The sequence below is a fragment of the Equus przewalskii genome, chromosome 8 (assembly GCF_037783145.1).
Source record: "Equus przewalskii isolate Varuska chromosome 8, EquPr2, whole genome shotgun sequence".
NCBI classification, from domain to species: domain Eukaryota; kingdom Metazoa; phylum Chordata; class Mammalia; order Perissodactyla; family Equidae; genus Equus; species Equus przewalskii.
In genome coordinates, this window is record NC_091838.1 from 25673331 (window position 1) to 25698878 (window position 25548).

Sequence of the window (25548 nt, forward strand, 5' to 3'; positions counted from 1 at the left end):
AGTCCACTCGTGAACCAGAAAAAGCTCACAGAATAGCAACTGAGCTTTTAAAAGCCATTCCTAGTGTCTTCCCTGTTTACATTGATTGGGCTTTTATTGAAACATGTAAACAAATAAAAGATGAATCTGTGGCAGACGTTAAAGCCCGTCTGGAAGCTCTCTTCCTATGGCATTCCAGGTTCTCTACAATAAATGAGGTAACCCAACCTGCTCTAGTTGCCCTGTTTGTAAATGGATTATCTCCTGAGATTAGTGGGTGGATAAAAAGACAGAAAATAGGATGAGAGGTCACTGGTCTCACCGAACTTGTGACCATAGCTGAGCACTTTGAAAGGACTTTGGAACAAGATCACGAACAAAAGTCTGCCAGTCTATTGGTCTTACGGCTACAAAGCTCCAAGGCCAGGCACCTAAAATAGTACCTGGGTCTCCACACTGCACCCTCTTAGGGGTCCACCATCAAAATGCTGGCTCAGGAGTCAAGGTATCATTTGTAATCACCTAGGATACTGGAAAAATATTATTCTCAAACGTTTTAGGTAAATCCTTCAACATCAAATTGAAGGCCCTCACATCATCCCCAAAGACGTGTCCCCATCTAGGCCTCTCCCAGAACTGACAGGACTCTGAGGGCTTCTCCTGTAAACTGCAATGAGTAATCCCCTTAAACAGCAAAGGGAAAACTAAAATTAAAATTAGTTTTAAAAATCTGGCCAAATTCCAGTAGAGCTACACTCTACTTTAAACCTCACTTGGAGCCTGACGATGGGATCCAGGGAAAACTGACAGAAGCTGGCTAAAGGTGAGGATTCTGACCAGAGTCAGCTCTCCTGAATCTCTGTCTGTAGTGCCTAGTAGAAGAAAATAAATAAAATTTTACATTGTCCCTTCCTTCTCAAATCTAGGCCACTGGTTATTGATCTTTGAGAGTGGCTCTAGATTACTTGGAGATAATATCTTTAGCACCCTCTTTGAGGATGCCTCTTGGGTCCACGGGGTTGTTTGAAACAGCCAGGAATATCTACTGTTTGTCCTGGCTGAAAACTGACAAGATATGTACCCAGAGGGAAAGAAAAACCTTCTGAAGCCTTTGTGGAAAGATTTACTAAAACATTCCAAAGACAAACAGATCTAAATCCAGAACACAGAAACCTTTTGAATTCCATCATAGTGGGAAATCTTCTCCCTCATATAAAAAGGCAAATTGAAGATAACGTGGTTGGATAGGTGGCTCAACCTATGCTGTCGCTTAAGTTGCAACCCAGTTCCTCAAGGAATTAAAAGCAACTGTCCTTATCTTACAAATCTCGGCAGAACCAGAGACACACCTCCAGAAACAATTCAAAATCCACCTATCCTTTTTACCAATCCCCAAACCTCTCCTATTTATTCAAAAGGCTTGTATGTATTGTAAAAATTCTGGCCTTAGGGAACAAAAATCCTTCTTGGAGAAACTTGCATTCTTTTCCTGTGCCTTTGAGGTTCAAATGTTCTATCTGGTCTTCTTCAGGAACTCTTAGCTGGGCCATCTCTTTAAAATGAAAAATTCAGGAGGTAGTTCTTTTTTTTTTTGAGGAAGATTAGCCCTGACCTAACGAGTGCCACCAATCCTCCTCTTTTTGCTGAGGAAGACTGGCCCCGAGCTAACACTCATGTCCATATTCTTCCATTTTATATGTGGGATGCCTGCCACAGCATGGCCTGAAAAGTGGTGCTTAGGTCTGAACCCGGGATCCAAATCAGTGAACCCCGGGCCACCAAAGCAGAATGTGTGAACTTAACTGCTGCACCACTGGGCTGGCCCCCAGGAGGTAATTCTTATCAGAAAGAAAACAAAAGGGGGAAAGGTTATTTGAAACTTAGGCAAATGAATAAAACCTTAAGTATCTTCTCCACAAATATTAGTAAAGAGCTTTAACCATCTGAGCAGGTAACCTTGACTCATTCTAGCTGCCAGAAACACAATTTAGATCCAACTTGTTTTATAACTAGTGAGTTTTGTATTATTGTACCTGACTCATGGCTAAAATATTAGAATGGAAGCTATAATATCTCAGTTTGCATCTGTCCATATGTTTATGTGTATCTCTCTATATATGTTGTAGATGTGTGGTATTTTTCTACCTCCAGAAGGTAGTACTAAAATTAATTTGTAAAAGAGCTCTATTTAATTGACTTTTTAAAAAATTAAGTGCTTATATGATTAAAATGTTCCTAAAACTCTCAAAAATATAATAGAAAATTTAACCAAATGGGTTTCATCTTCACATCATCTAGGATTAATCTTTGGTAAATAAAACCTAGTTTGAGGTTGTTGGTTTAATTAATTAAAACAGGCATGTCTTTAGAGTTATCAGCATTAAATATAATATTTTTATTCTACGTGGGTTTACTAATCAAATAAGTTCATGTTATCTGTTACAAAATTAGCCAGAAAAGTACCAGGATGATGACTGAATTTGTCTAATGTTTAGTGAAGTTTTTGTAGGTAATCTAAACATAATTGTAAAGAACAAATGATTTAAATAGTTGTAAATAGGTTAAGAGTTTCCAGGTGAACTTTTCAGCAAATAGTTTCCAAAATCTTTTGGTAACTTGAAAGCTTAGAGTTCTGCTGAGTTAAGTTAAATGACGGAAATTCACTGAATAGCTAGATCGCTTCAAATTAAATAAAATACTGAAACAATACTAAAACTAGGTTTATCAACTTTTGGCTTCCTTTTACAGAGGGACTAATGATATTTGGATCTATTAGTAAACATGTCATGCTACATTGAAAATTTTACTATGAGGAATCATACGTTTCTAGAAATGATCAAATGTATTCATAAATTTGCCAATCTAAAGAATGCTGATGTAAAAGACAGTTCACAGATATTTGCTTCTTTATTCTCACTAGAAATTAAGACTTTTATGGGTTAAAAATTATAACATATGTAAACTACTAGAAATAATAAGGTAAACATCTCCATATGCAAGGAAAGTAAGTTGTGAGTTTTCAATAAAAGAAGATATGAGAAATAGAAATGCATTTTTATTGGGGGAAAAGAAAGTAATTTTGTCCTAAAAGTGAGGCTGGATATTTCAGAACAGGAAATAGAGAAAGTATAGGACAAAAATTTAAAGGCAAATAAGAAAGCTGAAGAAGGCTTGTGAAAAAGGAATCTTGTGAAAAGAAATTTATGAGTGGTCAAGCTGGCTAAGATTAAAATTAATTTATTTGAATAAAAAAAATGAGCTTTAATATCAAAAGTAAGCTGGTGCAAAATCAGAATTTGGTTTTCTCTCTGGTAAAGGGACAAAGTTTTCTTGGACTATTGGTCTGCTTTTGATAAGATATTGTGAAAAGTCTTCCTTTACCTTTTATGTAATCTGCAAGAACAACAAAGATTTTGTGTCTTACCAAAATAACTTGCTGTGCTTCATGTGATCTTTATCATTAGGTCTTTGATTACTTAGGAAAACTGAGTCTTCTCTATTAAAAGAGCTATGGTTTTTACAACTATGTAACTTGCTGTATTTGCCTGGAAGTCTTTAATAGTTCCTTTGGTTAAATAGATAACCAGGTGTTGTTTCACAGGGACCTGTGATCCTATTTGTACAAGTGTTTTAAAGCCTTTGATATTTTTGACAAAGTTCCCCCAAATCAAATTCTAAATGAAGTCATTTTGAGCTCAAAATAACTTTGGGATTTTCCAGAGAGACCCAGGAACATCTTAAAAGATTTTTTCTCCCTCCTTATACAAAGAGAGATGCTATTTAGGCTTATTTGATGTTAAATTACATGAGAGGCACTGTCAAATAAGAATACTAAGGCTTCTTTATGTTGCATTTGTATATATAATAAGCGTTCCAGATTGTGTGAAATTCCTGGTTATTATCTTAAAATGTTGTGTGTTACAGAAATAACCAAATTTCCTTGTTAATTCCATTGAACCTTGGCCGTTTTAATTTTTTTGTCATTTACAGATGATTACTGTTTCACTCTGAGCTTTTACAGAAGTGTTCCTACAAAAGTGCTTCATCTTCAAGAAGATTAATGGAAAGGGCTTTGACAAATACAGGTTTCTGATAGCTTTAAGATCATAAAACTGTACTAAGAATTTCAAGAATTAATGGAAAAACTGGATTCAAGCAGAATAAGGATTAATTACATGGCACTGAATGAATTTAGGAGGATGATTATAAGTTTTTTTATAACTTTTTGTTTGAAACATTGCTGGTTCCTTAATGTTTTGTTTTTTCCAGAATTAAGGAAACTTTTTCTCTTCAACTACCTATGATTTAAAGCAATTTGATAAAGTATCCCTTTGTAAACAAAGATGAAACATTTACTTTTTCTCCCTACCTGATTCTTCCAGAATTTGAAAACTATTAAGTATTCTTTTCATGACAATATAGTTAGTAATTTACATAAGTTCAATAAGAATCTGTTCTCCTTGTAACAGAACCCAACTGGAGGCACTGGCTATATTACCAAGGCTTTGACTGATAGAAATTCACCCAAACTACAGGTATTACAGGCAAAGTCTGATGGTGAGTCCCTGCCTTGGCTTCCTAGCCTTGAGAAGCTTTTGAGTTCAATCTGAGATTCCTTATGAAAGGAAAGCAAAGCAGTCTAAAAGAGCTCATATGGTCAATCACCATTTTTGCTGTACTTAGGTAAATGATCAGGCCAACTTTAATGCAAACAAATTAGTTCTACTCTGATTATCTTTGGTAAAAAATGGGAGTAACTGTAGAGAAAAAAACTGCTTGGACCTTTGTAAATATTAGATTTTAGTCCTGTTAATTGCCTTTGAGGTTTTGTTATATACCTGTAAACTGAACTTTATCCTAAATTCTTCTGGTTTTCTCAAATATCTGGTTATGACTCTCCAACCTAACATTTCCAATTTTCTCCTACCCTTCTGACTTGGAATCACTAAGAACAAGGACTGCCCTTGAATGTCCTTGAAAGGAACCATACCAGGTCTTCTTCACTACCCAGATGGCAGCCAAACCTCAGGGACTTGAACCTTGGGTACTCCTCTCACAGCTGACATCTGGTCCTGTGCAGACACTGGAGACTTTCAGATCAAAGTGACAAGGAAGAGAAGTAGGCTTACATCATTATAGACTGCTTCCTCCCAATATACTGGATCAAAACTTCCTAATTTTAAACATAAAACCCTTTCTTCTCCTCTTTCTTTCCTTTATCTGGCATTGGCCTGGAAAGATAACACCATCAGCCATATCTCCCAGGCCATTGCTAAGGAGGGTAACTTTTCAGATTATTGGACTTGTCATAAAAAATTCTGATCTGTAGCAATGCCTAGATGGCTGGTGCATAACTGGGCAATGCCTTTTAGGTTATCTAACTGTGCCCCTAACTGTTCATAAACAAACTGAGACACTTCATTGGTCAACTTCTCTGAATTTACATCACCTAGTTAGAAAGGACCCACCAGATGACACTCATTACTCAGGATTCGCTTCCTTTGACAGGTCCCTACTTGCCTGGTTAACAGTGAGTACAGATGAAGCTATGATCAGAAATCTCTCCTTAACTCTTGAAAATATTGAAGGATCTGCTGCAAAAGTGATAGCTACTCAACAAAGATCCTCAGACTCTCTGGCCAAGGTTGTTCTTGATAATATATAGCTCTTGATTATCTTTTAGTTGAACAAGGAGAGGTCTGTGCTGTGGCCAACACCACTTGCTGCACCTAACTAATACCTCTGGGGAAGTTGAAACTCAGCTATATAAGAATCACTGAACAAGCCATTTGGCTTAACAAAGTGACTCTTTCAATGGAGTCTTTCTTTGACTTATTGGATTTGGATTGGTTTGGATCTTGGGGACCAGGGCTCTGAAGTACACTCCAGATATGGGAAATTATCCTGCTTATAATAATCATAGTAGTCTCCCTGGTGTGCTATATTTTCTCAAAAGCTTTCAACGCCTCTTTGCAGCTACTAACCACCAAGGAAATGATCTCCCTAAGACTGGAACATCAGAAAAGAAACGAAGAGAATGACCAACTAAAAAATCGTGAGTCATGACCTGTAAATACCAGAGATTCAGCAAAAAAAACCCATCATGACATATCAGTACCACACAGGGATGAGAAAAAACTGCAAGAACATCAGAGGAGTAGCTGGGAGTGGCGCTAATGCCTTAAATTTTGATCACCTCTCTCAGTCAAGCTGAAAGCCTGATCAAAAGGGGGGGAAGGGAAATTTTTAAGGGACAATAGTCCCAATGTGGAGTCACTTATGCCAAGCCCTATGTCAGCAAATCGAGTTGTATTAGCTAAAGAAACTGCAGTTTCAGCCTCTCCCAGAAACGTAACCTTTAACAAATCAATCTGGAATTACCTGGTTAGCAGTAGTGAGGTAATCTGCCCGATGGATCCCTTCTGTCTCCCAAAGGAAGGTGACTTTGCCTGAAGCAATCGACTCTTTGCTAGAAATTTCCTTTTCCTACCCCCTTCTGCCTATAAAAGCCTTTCAGTTTGTTCAGCTACACAGAGTTCCTTCCATCTGCTAAGATGGGATACTGCCAAATTCATGAATCATTACATAAAGCCAATTAGATCCTCAAATTTACTCAGATGAATTTTTTTCTTAATAAACATGGGGTCAGAATGACAAACTGTTAGAGTTAACAGCAAGTTAAACTTGCTGCCTGCCAAATATAGGATTCTGCTGAGTAAGCCCTCAATAAATGTTAAACCCAAGTAGTCATCTCTAAGATAGTACTCCTTATTGCAAGTGAATCACACACGCTTAATATTAGAGAATAAAGTCAGATTAGTTTGAGTTGCCAAAGAACGAACACCTATGCACACAGTATTTCAAACAGTAACGTCTACTTACATTATAAACATTTATAATAGATTTTCAAGCAGAAAAAGACCTTCTAGCCTTGATGCATATATTTTTATGCATATATAAAACATTTATTTGCATGAAATTTTATTACATTAATAAAAATGACCATCTCACCTCAGAAAATGTGAAATCTCACATTGATCTGTAGAAAGGATGAAATTTCTTTCTGTAAGATGTTACTTCATCCTACCACCTTCTGTGCTCAAAAGCCCAGATCCAGTTACAAATTCCAGGCTGCTGGCACCTCCACCTCTACTCAACTATGTTCATGCTTTTGCTTTCAAGCCTATTGATGTTTTGAATATCTGTAGTATTTATACTTATTTTTTGGTCAATAGATTCGGATAGAAAACTTAAAATTATACTTTGTACCATTCCTGATCCTAGGATGAAATGTGTCAACATTAGAAGAAACAAGCCTTCCCCAGAAAGACAAAAAAGAAAAATAAAGTGGGAAAGACGTTAAATATGAAATTACAATGTAGTTTTATAATTAATAATGTTCTGAAAAGTTCATTGTAAGGTGCACTATGTAACTAAGAAAAATAGAAACCAAAAAGTAAATACAAAGGCATAAAATAAAAGAATATTTTCATCTTAAATACTCTTCTGTCCCCAAGGTTGAAGCGAGAAACGTGATTGCCTTAAACAGGACTGTGTTGATACCTGCACTTATGTGCACCATTATAAACAGGAGAACTAAGCCAAGTTTGCACTGAGGAGCTAAAGGGCAGGAAAGAGAATTTTGTGAGGGAAAAAAAAAAATTGCTCCACACCTTTAATCTTGTAGTTGTCTTTTGTTGTTGCCTAATTAACATGCATATCTTAATTCACTGGAAGCCAATAGGAAAAGCACTGTATTGCTAATTGTGTGATGTCTTTAAGTGCACTCTAACAAGTTGGTAATTATTTATCAGGCTCTCCAAAGAAAGCAAGAAATGATGTGATACATTCAACAGAACTGACTGACCACCATTCTTTCCCTGTAGCTTTCATCTGAGTAGCTAAGAAGTCATAGGAAATCAACCAGTCAGTACTGAGAGGAAGTTTAAAGGTTGAAGCGCCCTAGAATGATCCTGGATGTCTCGGCTTAATATTGTTAAAAAACAAAATTCAAATGAGCAAATTTTAAATATCTTATTGGCTTCATTCAAAGATTCATGAATCGGGTAGCATCCAATCTAGCAGACAGAAAGGAGCTCTGAGGAGCTGTACAAAATGACTTTCATAGGCAGAAGAGAACAGAAATAAGGAACGTATACTAGGCAAAAAGCAGACTGGTTGTGGCAAGGGCACTTTCCTTTAGGGGATTGCAGGGTCTCTCAGGCAGGTGGTCTCACTGGGTGCTGATGGGCTGATTCCTGAGGGGCTGGTTAAGATTCCATTTCTGGGAGAGCTGAAACTGTAATTAAGTCAGTCTTGGTTTGGTGACGTGGGCTTAGCATAAGTGACTCCACTTTGGGCCTGCTGTCTTGTTTTTACAATACAGAAACATTTATCTAAAAGAAAATAAGTCATCAAGTTCAAACTTTCTAACAGGGCACTTTTTCCTTTTTTTTTCAGAGATATAGTCCATACCTATCAATCCTAAAGAGGCCAAATTGTTAAAGTAAGTGGATTATAGCTAGTTGTTAATTCTAGGCCACACGTTAATTTTCCTGTGCTATACAAACACATACACACACACACACACACACACACACAGTTATACATATGCACTGGGACTCCCTTTATAAATCATTTACTTGGAGTTAAAAGATACTTTAATTAAAAATTACATAGAGGATTATAGAAAATGTTTTTTAGCCTTTATGACAAGATTGGACACACATATTAATTTGCATCACTGATCACGGGTGACGCAAAGCTCTTAAGAGGAAAACATGATGACTTATCAACAATACAAGTTGCCACAGTTTTCAGAAATCTACTGTGGCAAAAAGTTAAGAAAAATTTGTACTTTTCTTTTGGTGGAATAAAAACAAACAGTAATGGGAAATTGAGATAACACTGCTACAGCTCAGTTCCTTCTCTGCCCATTAAAATGATACACCACAGGAAATTAAACCACAGGAAATGTTACTCATGCTTAAAATACTCCATTAAGCCACTCAAATAAAACTGCAAATCAAGGAAATTTTGAAAAGAATTTTCAATGAGTTTCAGTGAAAACATTCTTTATTGGTAAGCAGACACTTAAAATTTTTTGATTACACACATCATGCAAAACAATTGACCTCACACATGGTTCTCTAACTGCTCATTGTAACATCTTTTTTGAGATGATTATAAACTTTAAAAGTTACAGTGACTGCAGTAGTAAAAAGAATTCAGGAAAACGACTCTAAATGAAGCAAACACTACCTAGTACATGTGGAAGTACTGGTCACCCCTTCTGGATGTTTAATTCTCTCTCTTAATGTAAATCTCTATGTTCTGGAAGACTATTATATACAAAAATGGCAGTCGTTTCGTATGTGCATCTAGAGGCACTCCATTTAATTGATGAAAGAAACTACAAGAATAAAATTTCAAATAATTTCACAGAGTTTGATTAATTTTTCCCCCATTTAGTTAATCCAAAAGAGGGCAGTGCCCTTTTATTTAAAATGCTCATTTGTTTCAATAGATTATTGCCTTAGGAAGACGATTTTGCTCCTGTGAAAATGCAATTTAACTTTGATAATCTTTTTCAACTGAGACTGATTTTTTGAACTGTTTGTAACTAACAGTTATGGAACTTATTCTCTAAATTGGTTGCAATTAGTAGAAAGTAACAAGGCTCCCTATTCTGAGGGGGAGCCTTGGGCATAATCCTCTTACTCTTCGTTATGACAGAGAAAAAGTCTTCTCTGTGGTGGGATGAACACTTCTACCCTGTGGCGGTTCTGGTAGCACTCCCAGTACTAAAACCTGGGTGAACGCACCTCCTTGAAATAACCAGAGCCCCCAGAGAAAGGTGAATTCCAAGTCTCCCATTGGCACATTCAAGTCAACTGGCAGTGAGCAGGCAGAGTAGACTTTTCTGGATACCTGAAAGTGGGGTGCTGCTGGAACAAATATCTAAAAATGCACAAGTGGCTTTGGAACTGGGCAGTGGGTAGGGGTTGGAAGAATTTTCAGGAGCATGACAGAAAGAGCCCAGGTTGCCCTGAACACTGTTAACTGTTCCACGGATGCTAAATGCTAGTGACGGCTTAAAGGAAGTAGGGGGCACGGGAGAGAAAACCTCAGTTGCCACAGAGAATATCTACATTATCATGAACAGACTGTTAGCAGAAATAAGGTCAGTAAAGGTGCTGCCAGTGAGGGCTCGGCAGGAAATGAGGAACATGCTGTTGGAAACTGAAGAAAAAGAGATTTTTAGTTACATAACGGCAAAAAGCTTAGCTGAATTGTGTCCCACAGTTATGTGGACAGCATAAGCTGCAAGTGATAAAGGTAAGATATTCAGCTGAAGAGATTCTAAGCAAAGTGTGGAAGGTGGGCATACCTTCTTCTTGCTGGTTATAGTCAAATGTGAGAGGAGGTAGATAAATTGAGGGAAGAACTGTTAAATGTAAAGAGAACAGGACTTGATGACAGAAATTCTTAGCCTACGGCAGTGGCAAAAACATTCAAATTAAGAGATTCACTGTCAGGAAAGCCTGCCCTAGGCAAAGAGATGAGGGTGTGGCTGTACAGTCTTTTGCCAATACCTGAGAAAGATCAAAAAACTGAGAGTCCAGTCACACAAAAGGTTCTTTGAAGAGATTAAGGGTGCAACTCACAGATCCTTTCAGCTATCTCAAAAAAAAAAAAAAAAGCCAAAAGTAGAGAAGGGATTATCCGCGAAAGCTCTGTGGAGGGCCTTTAGGCTAACAGGGTGAATACACAGACATCCACATACACAGACATCCACAGGTTTCTTGAGAATGTTATATCAGCAGACGTTGCCATCTTAAACTGAAATGGATAGAGACAGCATGAAAGGAAAGACGGCTGGACCTCCCACAATTCCACAGGCAAGAAACAAGCTGATAAAATTACTCAGCTGCAAACATGAGCTCACTTTCATGAAAAAGACAAGATGACTCTGAGAGGGAGTCACAAGCCAAGGACAGTGCTGCAAGCCACAGAAGATGATTCTCAGGCCTTGAAACCTAATGGAGTGTGTCTAGCTGAATTCCTATTGCTTGGCACTGGTAGCTTCTTTTTTAATTCTATTTTCTATTTTTTTGCCCAGGAATGGCTATAACTGTTAGTCTATGCCTGTCCTACCACTATATTTGAAAGCAGCTAACTGTTTTTCTAGGTTCATAGGAACACAGATGGCGAGGAATTGTGTCCCAGGAATCACACCCAGATCCTCTCACACCTGATTTACATGATTTAAGTGAGATTTGGAACTTTTCAGCTGGTGAGATTCAGATAAGATTTCACACTTTAAGTTGATGCCTAACAGGCTGAGACTTTTAGCACCTCTGGATGGGTGACTTTAAGATAGATGTGAATCTTTGAGGCAGGAGTGGACTGTGGTAGACAGAATGCTCCCCCCACACCCCCAGAGTTCATGTTCTGATCCCCAAACCTGTGAATTTCTTACCTTACAAGGTAAGAGGGATTTTGTAGATGTGATTAGCTAAGTATTTTGAGATGAGATTATCCTGGATTATCCAGTAAACCAAATGTAATGACAAGGGTCCCACTAAAAGGAAAGCAGAATGCAAGGTGGTAGTAACAGACGTAAGGACAGAGCAGAGACTGGAGGGACATGGTCGCAAGTAAAGGGATGCCAGCAGCCTCTACAAGGTGAAGAGGCTAAAACAGCTTCACTCCTGGAGCCTCCAGAAGGAGCCTGTGATATGTCACTTTACATGGCAGATGGGATTTTGAAGATGTGGTTACAGTTACTATGGACCTCATGATGGGGAAACGATCCTGCATCATCTGGTGGACCCAATCTAATCACATGAGTCCTTAACAGCAGAGAACCTTTCCCAGAGGTTGTCAGAGGTATGATGACAGAGAAGGGCAGAGATACAATGTTGCTGGTTTTGAAGATGGAGATGGGGGTCACAGGCCAAGAAACATAGGTGGCCTCTAGAAGTTAAAAAGACAGGAAATGCTTCTCCCCTAGAGCCTCCCAGAAGGAATGCAGCCCTGTGGACACCTTACTTCAGCACCGTGCGACCCACGCCAGCGACTAACCTACAGAATTATAAGATGATAAATCTGTGCTACTTTAGGCCACTGAGCTTGTAGTAATTTGTTACAGCAGCAACAAAAAACTAAGCAGGAGTGGTGAGCAAAGATGAAATGATATTGGGGAACAAGCTGCAGCTTTTCCTATTCCTGATGTAGCCACCTCATTCAGGAAATACCTGGCTTCTGCAGAAATGCAAACATTTATGCTGGTAATTCTTTAGATCCAGTCTGTCTGATAGAATTTACATTCCTGTATTTCCACACTTGTTCTGTCCTGAAATAGAATACATTCTGGCTTGAACACTTAGAACAGTGCTTAGTAAATAGTGCAGGTCCCTAGAAAAACGTGTTAAAGGAAGAAATGAATGTGATCAAGGCAGGCTCTGGGAGGGAATGTAATTACTCTATTTTAAAGGGCTGTTTAACACATCTTCTCGAGAACTGCTGACCTCTATGTCTTTGTTTCTAATTTATGATGGTTATAGTTCTGTAAAATACAAGGCCAAACTGTATTTTTTGACACTAGTAGTACAGCTAAATCAGTAAGTAAAAAGAATGTGTAAAATCTTAATAGGAGAAATAATTATCTCATGATCAAGTATTTTAAAATCAGAATACAGACTCTTTTCAGTATATAGCACAGAAAAAATTTCAAATTATTTCATCAGAAGATTTCTTAATGGCTGTTGATCAAAGCAGCATCAGGAAACTTTAGTGCAAATTTTACCAAATGCATTTATCAAATTGGGGTTTTGTTCATTTTCTCTGTAAACAAATGTTGTTAAATTAACACTGAGCATGTAACAAATCGTTTTGCCAGAATACTTAAAAGGTACCAACATAAGCCAGCCCTGCAACTAAAAACTCATACATATTTGTCTCAAGATCTATTCCCAGTCCAAGTTCATCTATACTAAAGGCTGGAAGATAGAGTAAGAGTAAAACCAAAATTGATCTGTAGAAATAATAAAAATCATTAGTTTTTTTTAATGCTCTAAGTATCTCCCTTTTAACATGGCACATTCCCCTTCCTACATGCCACTGCATGAATAGGAGCAACGTTATTTTAGTTGCTGGAGTATCACAGTGTTAAGAATATCTGCTTCTTGTAGAGTCAGGCTTTCATCTGTTAGCTCTTTGTTTGGAAATGAAGTCACAAGAATAAAGTCAAGACTTGCAAATTCAGGACGGGATTGCACAATAAAGTCCCGAACATCCAGGATCCTGAAGAAAGAAGATAAAGATTAATTTGTGATACAAAATTTTATTGCCATGTAAGCTTTTAGCTAACATTAGATAATAATAAAAATTACACACTTCTAATCCTTATTTAAATGTTCTGTAACTTTCTTTAATTTACACTACTTCAATGGATGGATTTATCTTGGCTTTAAGATCAAACTAAGCGTTACCTTTGGAGTGTACCTAATATCTACTTTGACCATAAACAGAGACAATCTTCAGGTGAGGTACACAGAAAACAAATATCAACAATGTTATGACACCAAAAGTGCAGGTCCTACTCTCTTCGGAGTATAAAATATTTCAGCAGTACACGACCCAGAAAAAGGTGCCTCTGATTGGCCTGTGTCAAGGTGAGTCTGTGACTATGAAAAGCATAAGTCATGAGAATAATTTTTAAAAATTACTTTCACATACAACTCAACTAAGATCATAAATGTATCCCTCAGATGGATACAATGAACAAATAAAAATAATATCTTATTAGCACAACAAATGTACAAATGAATGCTAAAATGACCTTTTTTTTGTTTTTTATGAGGAACATTGGCCCTGAACTAACATCTGTGCCAATCTTCCTCTATTTTACGTGGGATGCCACCACAGCATGGCTTGCCAAATGGTGCTAGGTACATGCCTGGGATCCCAATCTGCAAATCCCGGGCTGCCGAAGTGGAGTTGCAAATTTAACCACTAACACCACCAGGTCAGCCCCCTAAAATAACATTTTTAAAAGTTCATTTGAAATACTTGACAACAGCACCATTAAACTTTATTTACACTACAAATTTATATTATGAAGAATCTGCTAGGTGGAAAGTTAATTCCAACCAGAATTATCACAAATTTTTAAACAAGTAAAGTCCCAATAAGGTTTTACTATATTAAATCAAATCTGATCCCACTTTACATGGTTTTAGCAACAGTGCAGAAGTGCAAAAGTTTAACAACTTTATTTTTGAATATCTGAATTTGCATTAGTCTTTGGACAGTTTACAGAAGATATTTAACTACTACATATTTCACTCCTTACACACAGCTATTATCCTTTTAAAGTTTTTTTCTTCTGTCAAAAACTTACTTCAAAAGTAAGTCTAAAGAATTTCATTCATTCTTCATTAGATTTCATTACTCAAGTCACATACAGTTTTACACAGACAAGCAACCACATGTACAAGAGAAACCAGCAGCTGACCTGTGCGTACTGTTGAATCTCTGTATCAGACGACTCCCATCTGCTAACCTGACCTGAATCTTTGTTGTTGGCACTGAATCATCGATAAGGACAACCGCGTTAAACATTGATTTATCCTCTTCTTCTGGGGAGGAAGGGGTACTGACTATTTCAGGTGTAAGGCTAAGAAAGAAGAATTAAAGAATTAGAACACAAATTTGAAAACATAAGACATTTGACAAAGTGAAGACAGAAGAATAACTGCTTAGATCTATAGGTGATTCTCACGGTATCCGGCCTAGGACTTCTGGACTTTCTTCGAGTTTCCTATACATCTGCCAATCTCTTTCATTATATTAAAATTATTTTGGATCCTATGATTCTGATTTAGTTTATCCAATCTCTTTCAAAAGCCTAACTTTGTATTCTTTCCCCCTTGATCCCTTTGAAATTTCATGTTAGCACAACTGTTTAGCACAACAGTCTTTAGTCAAAGAATGGGTATGAACGGAGACAGACTTGGTTTTGAATCCAGTCAGCTATGTCACCACTGTAAACTTGACTAAGTAAATTAATCTCTTTGAATCCAAGTTCTATCATTTATAAAATGGGAAGAAATGATTCTATGTCACGTGGTATGCTATACCCACTAAGTCCTTAACATAGAGCCTCGAACAGTGTTTCAACAGGTGCCAGCTATCTTTGTACGAATCACCAGCATTAAACTATTAGTTTAATTTAAACATAATTAGCATTACTTAAAAACATCGGACTTAAGCAGTGACTGCTTTACAAAAGAGAAGTAAGTCCTAAGTGTTAGTGAGGAATGACATTTTATATATGGTGATGAATTTATGATGAAGCTTATTTGATAGGACATCTTACCATTGACCTTGATTACTAGCAACCTTAGCAGTGCTTTCTCAGTGCTTTCTAATGAAGCAGGATGACCAAGCATTGTAAGCTGAAAGTCAATGTCAAAAAGAGATTGCTCTTTTGGTCAAGAAATTAAAACAAATTTAGCCAAATTCTTTATAGACATCAAATTCTAACCTTCTCCGTCATCTTAAGAGATTCTTTGATAGTCTCGATGTTTGTTCTCTCAAATACTGAGATTTAGATGGCTTCCTATAAATTATTTTCTTTTGAAAAAAAAAAATAAATCTATATTTATTAGTATAAAAGTCCTCCGAACACTTGAGCTTTAGTCAAGTGTAAATTTAGCACATAATGACTCCCATTCCCACCCAAAAAGTTTCTCAGAATATATGGTAAAGTGGTAAAATGAACTGGCACTTACTGCTAACACTTCCCCTTTCTTTAACTATTTCCTGACATATATTTTAGAACTGATTTCAGAATATATAAGATAAAGATATGAAAAATGAGGAAAAGATGACTTGTAATCACTCATCAGATCTTATTAAGGAATTTTCTTTCAAGTTTCGAATTGAGGGCCTAAATAGTTGCACTGTCAAGTTGGTATTGCTGTTTCTGTACCTTAATGCTCACTGTTTAAAATAGATTCTGACCAGGAAAGTTCTTCTCAAAACATAAAAATGAAGTACAGGGCAGGGACACTCGGTAAGAAAAGCCCTTTCATGCGTTTCTTTGAAGTTGTGTGTATGTCAACATGAAATTATATGGAATAACATCTGAGGACTGGAATGGACTTTCAAGATAATTCAGGTCAACCACATCATTTTATAGGAAGGGAAAACTGAGTCACAGAGATTGAAAGACAGGCTCAGAGCCACAGAGAGAGGTAGCAAGCAAGTCGGTTACTGTGGTATAAAAACACCATTTAAAAAAGATACAGTAACTTTAATATTTAGCTGTCAAAGTCATGCCTGTTTGCTACTGAAAACTTTCTCCTTATCATTCAATTGATCCAGCCATAGTGATAGTTTGATATAGTTTGCATGTCTCAAGTGTTACATTAAAAAGAAAGTTTTTAAGCAAAGAAAAGAAGGAAGTTAATTGATAAAACAAGCTTTCCAGGCAAACTGGAGGAGAGGATGTAGATTGTAAGTGGAATGATTCCCTTAGACAGGAGGAAAAACATCTTTAAGTTTAAAAGAGGGAAGTAAGGATGGATTTAACAAACTCAGAGGCTAAGGGGAATATATTAAGAAAGTGCGTTCTTGCTGGGCTCTGTTTTCTCAGTGAGCCTGGAAGCACAGGAATCCATGAGAGTGAGGGGCAGGGGAAGAACAGGGGGCTCAGGGACAGCAGGGGACCTCTGGGATCAGCCCCTCGAGAGCAGGAGCAGCTTCGCTTGCCCGCCCAGCACAGGTGTGCGAATGCCCCCAGCAGCACTGACCGGCACAGAGCAGACCAATCCAATGACTGCACAGTCAGGCAAGGGGGCCACAGACCTGCCAGGATAAGAACATGATGGAAAGGCAGGAGGGAAGGGCTGTTAGACTCGAGAGAAGAGAGCCCTCAAGGGTCCTGGGATCAAGATGAAGTCAAACCTCAGGTGCAGGGGCTGGGTGAGAGTGGCAAACAGAATCTTCTGGACTGAACTGTACAGTATGATAAACAGGCAGTGACTGTTCTTAAGCAGAAAGAAAGATGTGCTTCAAATCATGATTTTTATCACCATACATGCCAGCTCAAAAGCCTACAGTGAACACCTACTGTTAGCCCTGCCTATCAAAAATGAATCTGATTTTCTACTTGTTGGGCTTGACTCTAGCTGACCAAGCTGATTTTTATTCATTATTACAGTTTGTTCTACCATTGTAAATTTGCAGTTTTCCATCTACGATTTGCTTGCTCCTATTATATTACGTGAGGGCAATGGGTAATATTTTGACTGCATTTAGGTTTACCCCTAATTATCTGTACATCACAATAAAAAATTTAGTTTCCATCTAAGTAATGTTCTGTTTGCAATTAGACTGCCAGCTATGGAAAACAATGGAATTATTTCCATTTCTGTTTTGTTTGCTTCTTTTTAATTATTTCTCTGTTCAGTAAATCGTTGTCTGGAACTCTTGGGAAAGAGTCATTTTAGAAAGTTACTTTCTGAACAGATAAAGGTTAACTGTTAGAACTTTCTTCTTTCTTTTTTTTTAAACAGACTGTTGAAACCACAGAGCCTGAATTTTTTTTTTTTTAAAGATTGGCACCTGAGCTAACATCTGTTGCCAATCTTTTTTCTTCTTCTTCTTCTTCTCAAAGCCCTGCAGTACATAGTTATATATTGTAGTTGTGAGTGCCTCTGGTGGTGCTATGTGGGACGCCGCCTCAGCATGGCTTAATGAGTGGTGCCATGTCCACGCCCAGGATATGAAGTGACATAACCCTGGGTCCCAGAAGCGGAGCGTGTGAACTTAACCACTCAGCCACAAGCTGGCCCGCAGAACTTTTCTATTTTAATATTTTTTTAATGTAAAGTCTTTTAAAATGTTCTATGCAATTCTTCACTTTCTTAGAATATATATTCAACTTTTCAACATTAGGATTCAAGTGCGTGATACAGGCTCACACCACCATGCTAACCTAGTCTAAATTTCCTATACATTAGAACCTGAAAACTCTGAAGACTACATTTTTCAGACTCCCTTGCAGCTAGGATTTTATACGATTCAACCCTTCCCCTGAGCAAACAAATCCATACTTGTGTGGTGAAAGTGGGCACCGCAAAGTGGAAGCTATGCAGGTCTTCTGGTTACCAAGGTGTCGGAGGCATTTGATTCTTCCAGAGCAGTCATGATGGAATGTTCCAGTGTCTGGTCCCTAAGGGACTGAGCAACTGAGGGGGCAGAGGAAGTATTTTCTCTAGAAAGTTCTCTGTTGTGTTTGTTTCTCCTAAGGATGACTTAGTTTGCTATCTCTTCTAGAAAGTCTATAAACTTTCCATGGCTCTCTAAGAAGCCTCTTACTATTTAAACTAGCAAGTGAAGTCTGTTTTCTATAATCAAAAACCCTGACCAATATGGCTAATGATCGGCATAGCATTATCACTGCTGAACTCTGTCATTTTCCTTTATCATTTTCTCCTTTTTAAAAATCTTTCTCTAACTATCTGCCTTATAAGGAAAAAGGCTGGCCTTTATAAGATACTATAATTAGATAATATCCTTATTTTCATGAGGTGAAATTGCTGATTATAACCAGTGGTCCTTCTCAGCTATCTTCCCTTTATGCTACCTTCTCCAATTCCAATTGTAGATTTACTGTACTTCTACTAACAAAGATGTGCATTCTAACATTAATTCTTGGTCATAAATTTAAATAATAGAGAAAGTATGTCTTAAGCAAAGAGATGACTGGGCATTTTACCCGTGTTCTAACTAAAAATCATTATCTCAATAAATATTAAGTAAAAAATGAGAAGTGCTAGAAAATATTTTAGAAAACTCTATCTGAGAGTCATAGTTATAAAAACAAAAAGAGGAAAGAAATAGAACAATTCAGGGGAAGCCTGACCTGTGCTGGTAGTAAAGAGAGACAAGGGAGAAAAGTCCAGCACACTGGGAGCTGAAGGATTCAGATCCTAAAACAAAGTCAGGTCAACACATGTTCCCTTACCCCCTATATGTCGCAGAAATCATTCTCTATCAGAAGAAAAGGATAGAGACGGGAGACTAGAGATATGAAAGACAAGTGTAAAGAACCAATAATGAATATTTTCCTAGTGTGAGAAATGAGAGGGGAACAGAGAAGCAGTGTGTACAAGAGAACTGAAAAGACCTTAAAAGGCAAAGAATCACATGAAAAGGAACAAAGGATGCACAAGGGTATGTTGGAAAGATGGGTAATGCCGCAATTTCACGTCTCCTATAGAGATATGTGGACAAATAGAGGGTAACTATTACCCACTTACTTTACAAGACTTATTAAGATTCTTTCAAGCCACAGCTATTTTAAGGAGTCCACTCATACATTATACCATGTACACTGATTTCTAAACTGTGCTCAGCAACATCCTATGGGTTCTTCGGAAATGTCTCAGACAACTCCTTGCAACACCTACAATTAGAGGAGCTCAGGTTTTCTATGTTTTACATATTGGGCTTCAATAATTTGAAGAAAGAGTTTGGCTGCTTAAAATATATAGAAAATAACCAAACTAAGCATATTGCTCTTGCTGTAAGAGCTTAACAATTACTTATCGCAGACAGGCATGCTTAAAGCTGTGATCTAAGGTATCTATTGTTTTATCTAATCAACAACTCTTTACAATTTCCCCCTTTGGACCCATGTAATCAGAAAGAGGCAGGATGGCCACATGCTAACCACCTCCCAGTTCAATCACCTTGAGCAAATTATTGCACCCGCAAATGGAGTGATGACAGGCTCTCCACCAGAGGTGTTGTGAAGATTGAGTTAATGTATGTTAAAGTGCTTAGAGGGCTAGGAAGGTGGCAGTTGCTAAATATTAGCTAATAATACTATCCCTGGATTTGCATATCTAATTCCATCAGCAAGGTCTTCAAAGTTCATATTTTAGTTTTTACTTTCCAGGTTATTTTGCTTTTGTTATTCTCAAAGAAAATTCACATTGAACCAAGACAAATATTTTTCTCTTTTTAGGATTTTACCTTCCAAGTTTTTGTCCTTCTCCACTAAAAGCCTTGAACCTCAATCTCGGTTTTACGTATTCTTGATCTTGATGATCCTCCATGTCCAAATTCACTTGGCCACCATGAACCAGTCGCTGAAGCTCCAAGGGAATCTCTCTTTTAAAAAGGGGAAAAAAGTTTTAGTTAACTATTCAAATAATGAATCTACACTGTGGAGGTTACTATAATCAAGATGTGAGCTACACTGAAAAACAGTCATTTTTGCTTAAACTATAATATAGAAATTTCCACGATGACCGATTAGTCACTGTAGATCTCTCTCTCTCTTAAAGCGGCATCACATTTCTCCTTAGTGGTTTTCAACACAGGGATTTCTTGTTTCACAGTGATCTTGGGGTACTTCTGACATTTAGAAAGTCAAACTGCAAGACTGCAATTTATACCTAAATTAGCACTAGAAAATTCCTAGGAGGACATAATAGTAAATGCAGATATTTAATTCTAAACTCCCTGGAGAAGTCTGAAAGTTGACAGGGGTGTTTTTCTGTTTTGTTTTGATTTTTGGTGAGGAAGCTTGGCCCTGAGCTAACATCTGTTGCCAATCTTTCTCTTTTTGCTTCAGGAAGATTGTCACTGAGCTAACATCTCTGCCAATCTTCCTATTTTATGTGGCATGCCGCCACAGCATGGCTTGATCAATGGTGCTAGTAGGTCTGTGCCTGGGATCTGAACCTGCGATCCCCAGGCTGCTGAAGCAGAGCACACAGACCTAACCCCTATACCACCAGGCCAACCCTGACGGGGTGTTTTGGATTGTTGTGTGATTCGTGAGGGCTGCTGTCATTCAGAGTCAGGACCAGGGATTCATCTTGCCCAATGAAGACTTGTTTGGACTTCCACAGAAACACTGAATGCCCTGCCAGAGATTCACGTGGACAACAACACTGTCTATAATGTCTGAGCCTAAAACCTAAGGCTTACTAGGCTCCAGCTTACATATAAGCAAAAACTGTTTCTTTTGGTATTATATTAACACACTTTGAAATTCCCAAGAATGTACTACCATATAAACGGAGGGAAGATCACATTTTGTTCTGTTTGGAACTTTACCGTGTCTCAGACTGCAATGTCATTTATAGTAATTAAGCTGCCAGCTTCACAGACCTCATTATCCTGTTGCTGTCTGTCACATTTACATGAGTAGTGCTAGACTGCACGTAGGTGCAAACTATCTGACTCCATCAAGTCTCATGGTGTGGTCATTTATACATTGAAATGTATAATTTTATGATAGATTACTTTCCTTTGTTTCTTCATATATTTAAGATAGAATACTATATAAATTGTTGGGAAATAATATGCGTAGATAGATTATATTATCTGAGTTCTTCTTTGAGGATAGTGAAGACGGTGTTACAAAATATTTGGGGACAATGATAATACAGTTGGCAAACACTATCTGACATCAATAACTTTTTTTAAGGAGTCTTTCATAAAACTGTTCTTGATCATAATTTGTACTTGAGGATAAAGTGTGGCTCAGATAAACTGGATTTGAGGATATGGTGTGGCTCAAATAAAAAAGTTCTTTTAGTATACCATGATTGCTTGAACATTAGCCTATGAAGTTTATGCATTATTATCATTTAACAATAAATTAGTTTTGATCTATATTATAGTACATTCATCATAAACGTGTTCTTTTCTTCCACTGTCCTGAAACAAGCATCGATGTCCACAGTAAGGCTGATCCTCACTTAGCAGGTGAACACTTCCCCTCTCAGTCACTCCGGGCTCTTCCCAGGGACTCTGCCGGCTGCCGAGTCCAGAGCATGAATTTAAACTATTATAGCTTTGTATTTGCCACCACCAGATACTCCTCCCAGGACTACTTCCCACCTTTCTCAATGACTTCCGCATATGGCTTACAGCATTTCTTGCCTTTTTTTGGCACCCTGACATTATCCTTGGAGAATTCAAAGTCAAAACTTATGCAACTTAGTGTTCTAAAATACCTTTCCTTCAGGTCCCTGACTACCTCAACTCCCCTGAGGTTCATCTCCCTGCCACTTCAGCCACTCTCCTTGGACATATTTTATCACTTGGAAAAGCGCCACCTTCAGTTCCTGCATGGAGCATAACATCCTACTCCAGGCCCTTCACTGCTACTTAAACCTCCCAGTTCATCACCAACTTATGTCTTAAGTTGTATTTCCACTTAGGAATGATCACGCTGTCAGCTAGTGAAAGCAGAAGCAGAAAAGCCTTTATAATCATAGCAAAATGACTTGGTTCCTCATCCTTTAGCAAGAAGGCCTGGTGAGTAACGACGTTCTTTAGATGGGTCAGAGCACTGTATACCTGGTTTACTTTCACAAAGTAGAACTTCAAACTAACCTTTCAAAATCTTCTGCCAGCAGTAATGCCACTTTAAAAGACTGCTAATATAAGTTGCTGAATTTCAGGCATACATGCAATGAGAGTCACCCTGTCAACAGTAAGCAGGACAGTGGCTTAGCGGATGGGTAGCTACATGCTAATCAATTCACTGATTTATGACATTGAGATGTTTCTTCTCGGAAATGGGAGCAGAGCTTCATCAGACTTTAAAAGGGGACCAGTGTCACTGTCTCTCCCCCCAAGATCCAGTGACTCACAAATAGCAATTTATCCTTTATATACTTAAAAATGCCCTTCCCCCGGCAATCACTTACATAATATATTCCAGTATCTAACTCTTACAAACCCGTAGTACATTCACTACTGAACAGCATCTGTAAAAAAAAAAAAAAAAAAAGCCCCACCTAAAGTAGCCAATAAAATACAAATAATACATCTTACCCTCTCTTAACAGACTCCAGAAATTGAGCATTTGTTGGGTCACTGTAAGGTCTCAATTCTCCATCATCTAAGCTGAAACCATTGCTCCACAGTTTAAGCAAAATCTGAACCTTGTGAGCATAGGAAAAAAAGATAAACGCAAGAATCCATCTGCATTAAACCACTTTAAGTTTCAAATGTGATATTTCACAATATATTAAACCATCTACTTAATTTAAAATATGCAGTTATTTGCACTATTATTTATTCATAGTTAAAATAAAGACATAAACCATGTGTGTTTGCTTAGCAGATCTGTATTTAGCATAACAAACTGACAATGGCTGAAATACCAAAAGTCCCACAGCTGGACCCTGGCCTTGAAGTACAATTATTTCTAGTTCACTGAGAAAACGAAGGCAATGAGAGCACCCAGCTGTCACTCAACACCCACCCTTCTTCTTCATCTGTGCCCATGTTATTCTCTGCCAGAGCTTAAATATTCATGCGAACGGGCAAGACAGAATTTCCAGTGATGCTCCAGGGCTAAACTATACATTTTTACAATGACACTGTAACTCCAAAATTTCAAAAGGCAACAGAAACAAAGAATCACTTGAGGTGTTTCTATGTTTAGAACTCAGCTTATTCTATATTATGACAGTATACCATTTATAATTATGGGAACATATATATAAGCTTTCTTTTTGTTTTTGGAGGAAGATTAGCCCTGAGGTAACATCTGCTGCCAATCCTCCTCTTTTTGCTGAGGAAGACTGGTCCGGAGCTAAAATCTGTACCCAACTTCCTCCACGTTATATGTGGGATGCCTCCTACAGCATGGCTTGACAAGTGGTGCCTAGGTCTGCACCCGGGATCCGAAATGGCAAACCCTAGGCTGCCAAAGTGGAAGGTGTGAACTTAACCACTGTGCCACTGGGCCAGCCCCTATATAAGCTTATTTTGACAGTGACTCATATGTTCTTTCAACAAATAATTACATATCTATAAGTGCAGGGCACAACTGAGATACAAAATATAAAATTTAAGATTGAAAACTTATACATTAATGTTTTAAAAAGAGATTACATTTACATTATCAATTTTTAATTTCAAAACAAACAACAGTAACTAGACGAAAATATCTCTAATTGGTCATTTTGATTACTGTACCTACATCTTGCAGCTGATTTTCTCCATAGATGTACTCAGACCGCTTACAAAAGGAGTTACCCAATCGGTATCCTCCACCTGTAAAGGACTGAAGCACACAGCAAGTGATGAAAAATCCACTTTATTAAGCAAAGTGTTATGATAATATGTGATATATATTTTAAAACTAGATCAACTGTAATTAGCCAAACTGGTTTACACTTTCCAGGGAAATTTTATATTAAAATGAAAGTCTCATGCTATAGATAAGTATACACAAGCAAGAAATTCTGTTTTTTCCCATAAAAACATTAGTAACTCAAGCTGAATTAACTTTGGCCACCCTTAAACTAAGAAATGTATTTATACACTGAAACATATATTTTGAAGTATAAGCAGACTTTAAAAAGCCACCATTAATATTTTATAGTCTTATAAATAAGTCTTATAATAGAAGTCTTATAATACAAATTATAATGCTTAAATAATATTTCATGAAGTAAATAACAGTTTCACAGAGTAAAGGAAGAATTTTATAAATGGGTATAAACTACCCTGAAGAAAAGCTCTATACTTACCTTATAATTTCCTTTTATTCAACTGTACCAAATAAACTATGATTGCACGTTTTATTTTACTATGCTAATCACTAAGTCGTCTATTTTTCAGGCAGTAGGACAGCTTATGAAGTAAAAATATCACACTTTAAATCACCACTTATGAGTGAGCTTTTAATTATTACATTGCCTTCTATCCTACAGACTAAATAATATCAATTCCACATTTTTCTCACAGAATTGGAGAACTTGCAAGAACTAAAATTACCTTAGACCTGACAGAAAGAATTTCAAGCTATTGGTAAATAATGAAATGAAAACTAAAATTTATGTTTCATTTAGAATAGCAGTTCTCAACAGTAGATGTACTGTCCCAATTACCAAGAGGCTTTTTTGAAAGACACATGCCTAGGCACACCTGAAACCTACCCAACTGTGACACCTTGAGGCCACGTGGTAGTTTAGAAAACCTCGGTTGAGAAATGCTAATTGTAAGAATATATGACAATTATACACAAAAAGACACATGATATCTTCTTTAATATACCAATAGTGTATCAGTCGATAGATGGAAAAGCTACATAAAAGTTTTATAGACATTTAAGAAGGTACAAAGGCAGTTCAATAGAGGAAGGTGAGCCTTTTCAACAATAATGAAGCAATTAGACATCCATAAGTAGAATAATGAACCTTGACGTAAAATTAACTCAAAATGTACCATAGGTTTAAACATAAAATATAAAACTATAAAACTTTTCTATATAACATAGGAGAAAATCTTTGGGACCTATAGTTAGGTAGGTGAAGAGTTCCTAGACAAGACACCAAAAGCATAATCCATAAAAGAAAAAAAAGGGATAAACTTACAACTTTGCTGTGTTGAAAAACCTTGATTAGAAGGTGAAAAGACAGGCTAAGCCTAGGAGAAAATATTTGCAAACCATATATCTGACAAAAGATTCATACCTATTAAAACGTATAGAGAACTCTCAAACAATTTTGT

At 37.3% G+C, this 25548-nt stretch overlaps 1 protein-coding gene across 6 annotated transcripts in view; it reads right to left on the reverse strand.

Moving 5' to 3' along the window:
- Positions 1–9036: 9036 nt before the first annotated feature.
- Positions 9037–25548, reverse strand: part of UBXN2B (UBX domain protein 2B) — a 28837-nt gene continuing 12325 nt past the window's right edge. For 5 of the 6 annotated variants that reach the window (XM_008523570.2, XM_008523569.2, XM_070630546.1 and 2 more), the window contains 5 exons: positions 24014–24097; positions 22858–22967; positions 20035–20172; positions 14501–14662; positions 9037–13287 (listed from right to left, as the gene is read on the reverse strand). In XM_008523570.2, the coding sequence (XP_008521792.1) occupies positions 13125–13287; positions 14501–14662; positions 20035–20172; positions 22858–22967; positions 24014–24097 (657 nt within the window). In that variant the 3' untranslated portion in view covers positions 9037–13124. Of the gene's footprint in view, positions 13288–14500; positions 14663–20034; positions 20173–22413; positions 22505–22857; positions 22968–24013; positions 24098–25548 lie in introns of all 6 variants that reach the window. The other variant, XR_011543047.1, reaches the window with a different exon arrangement.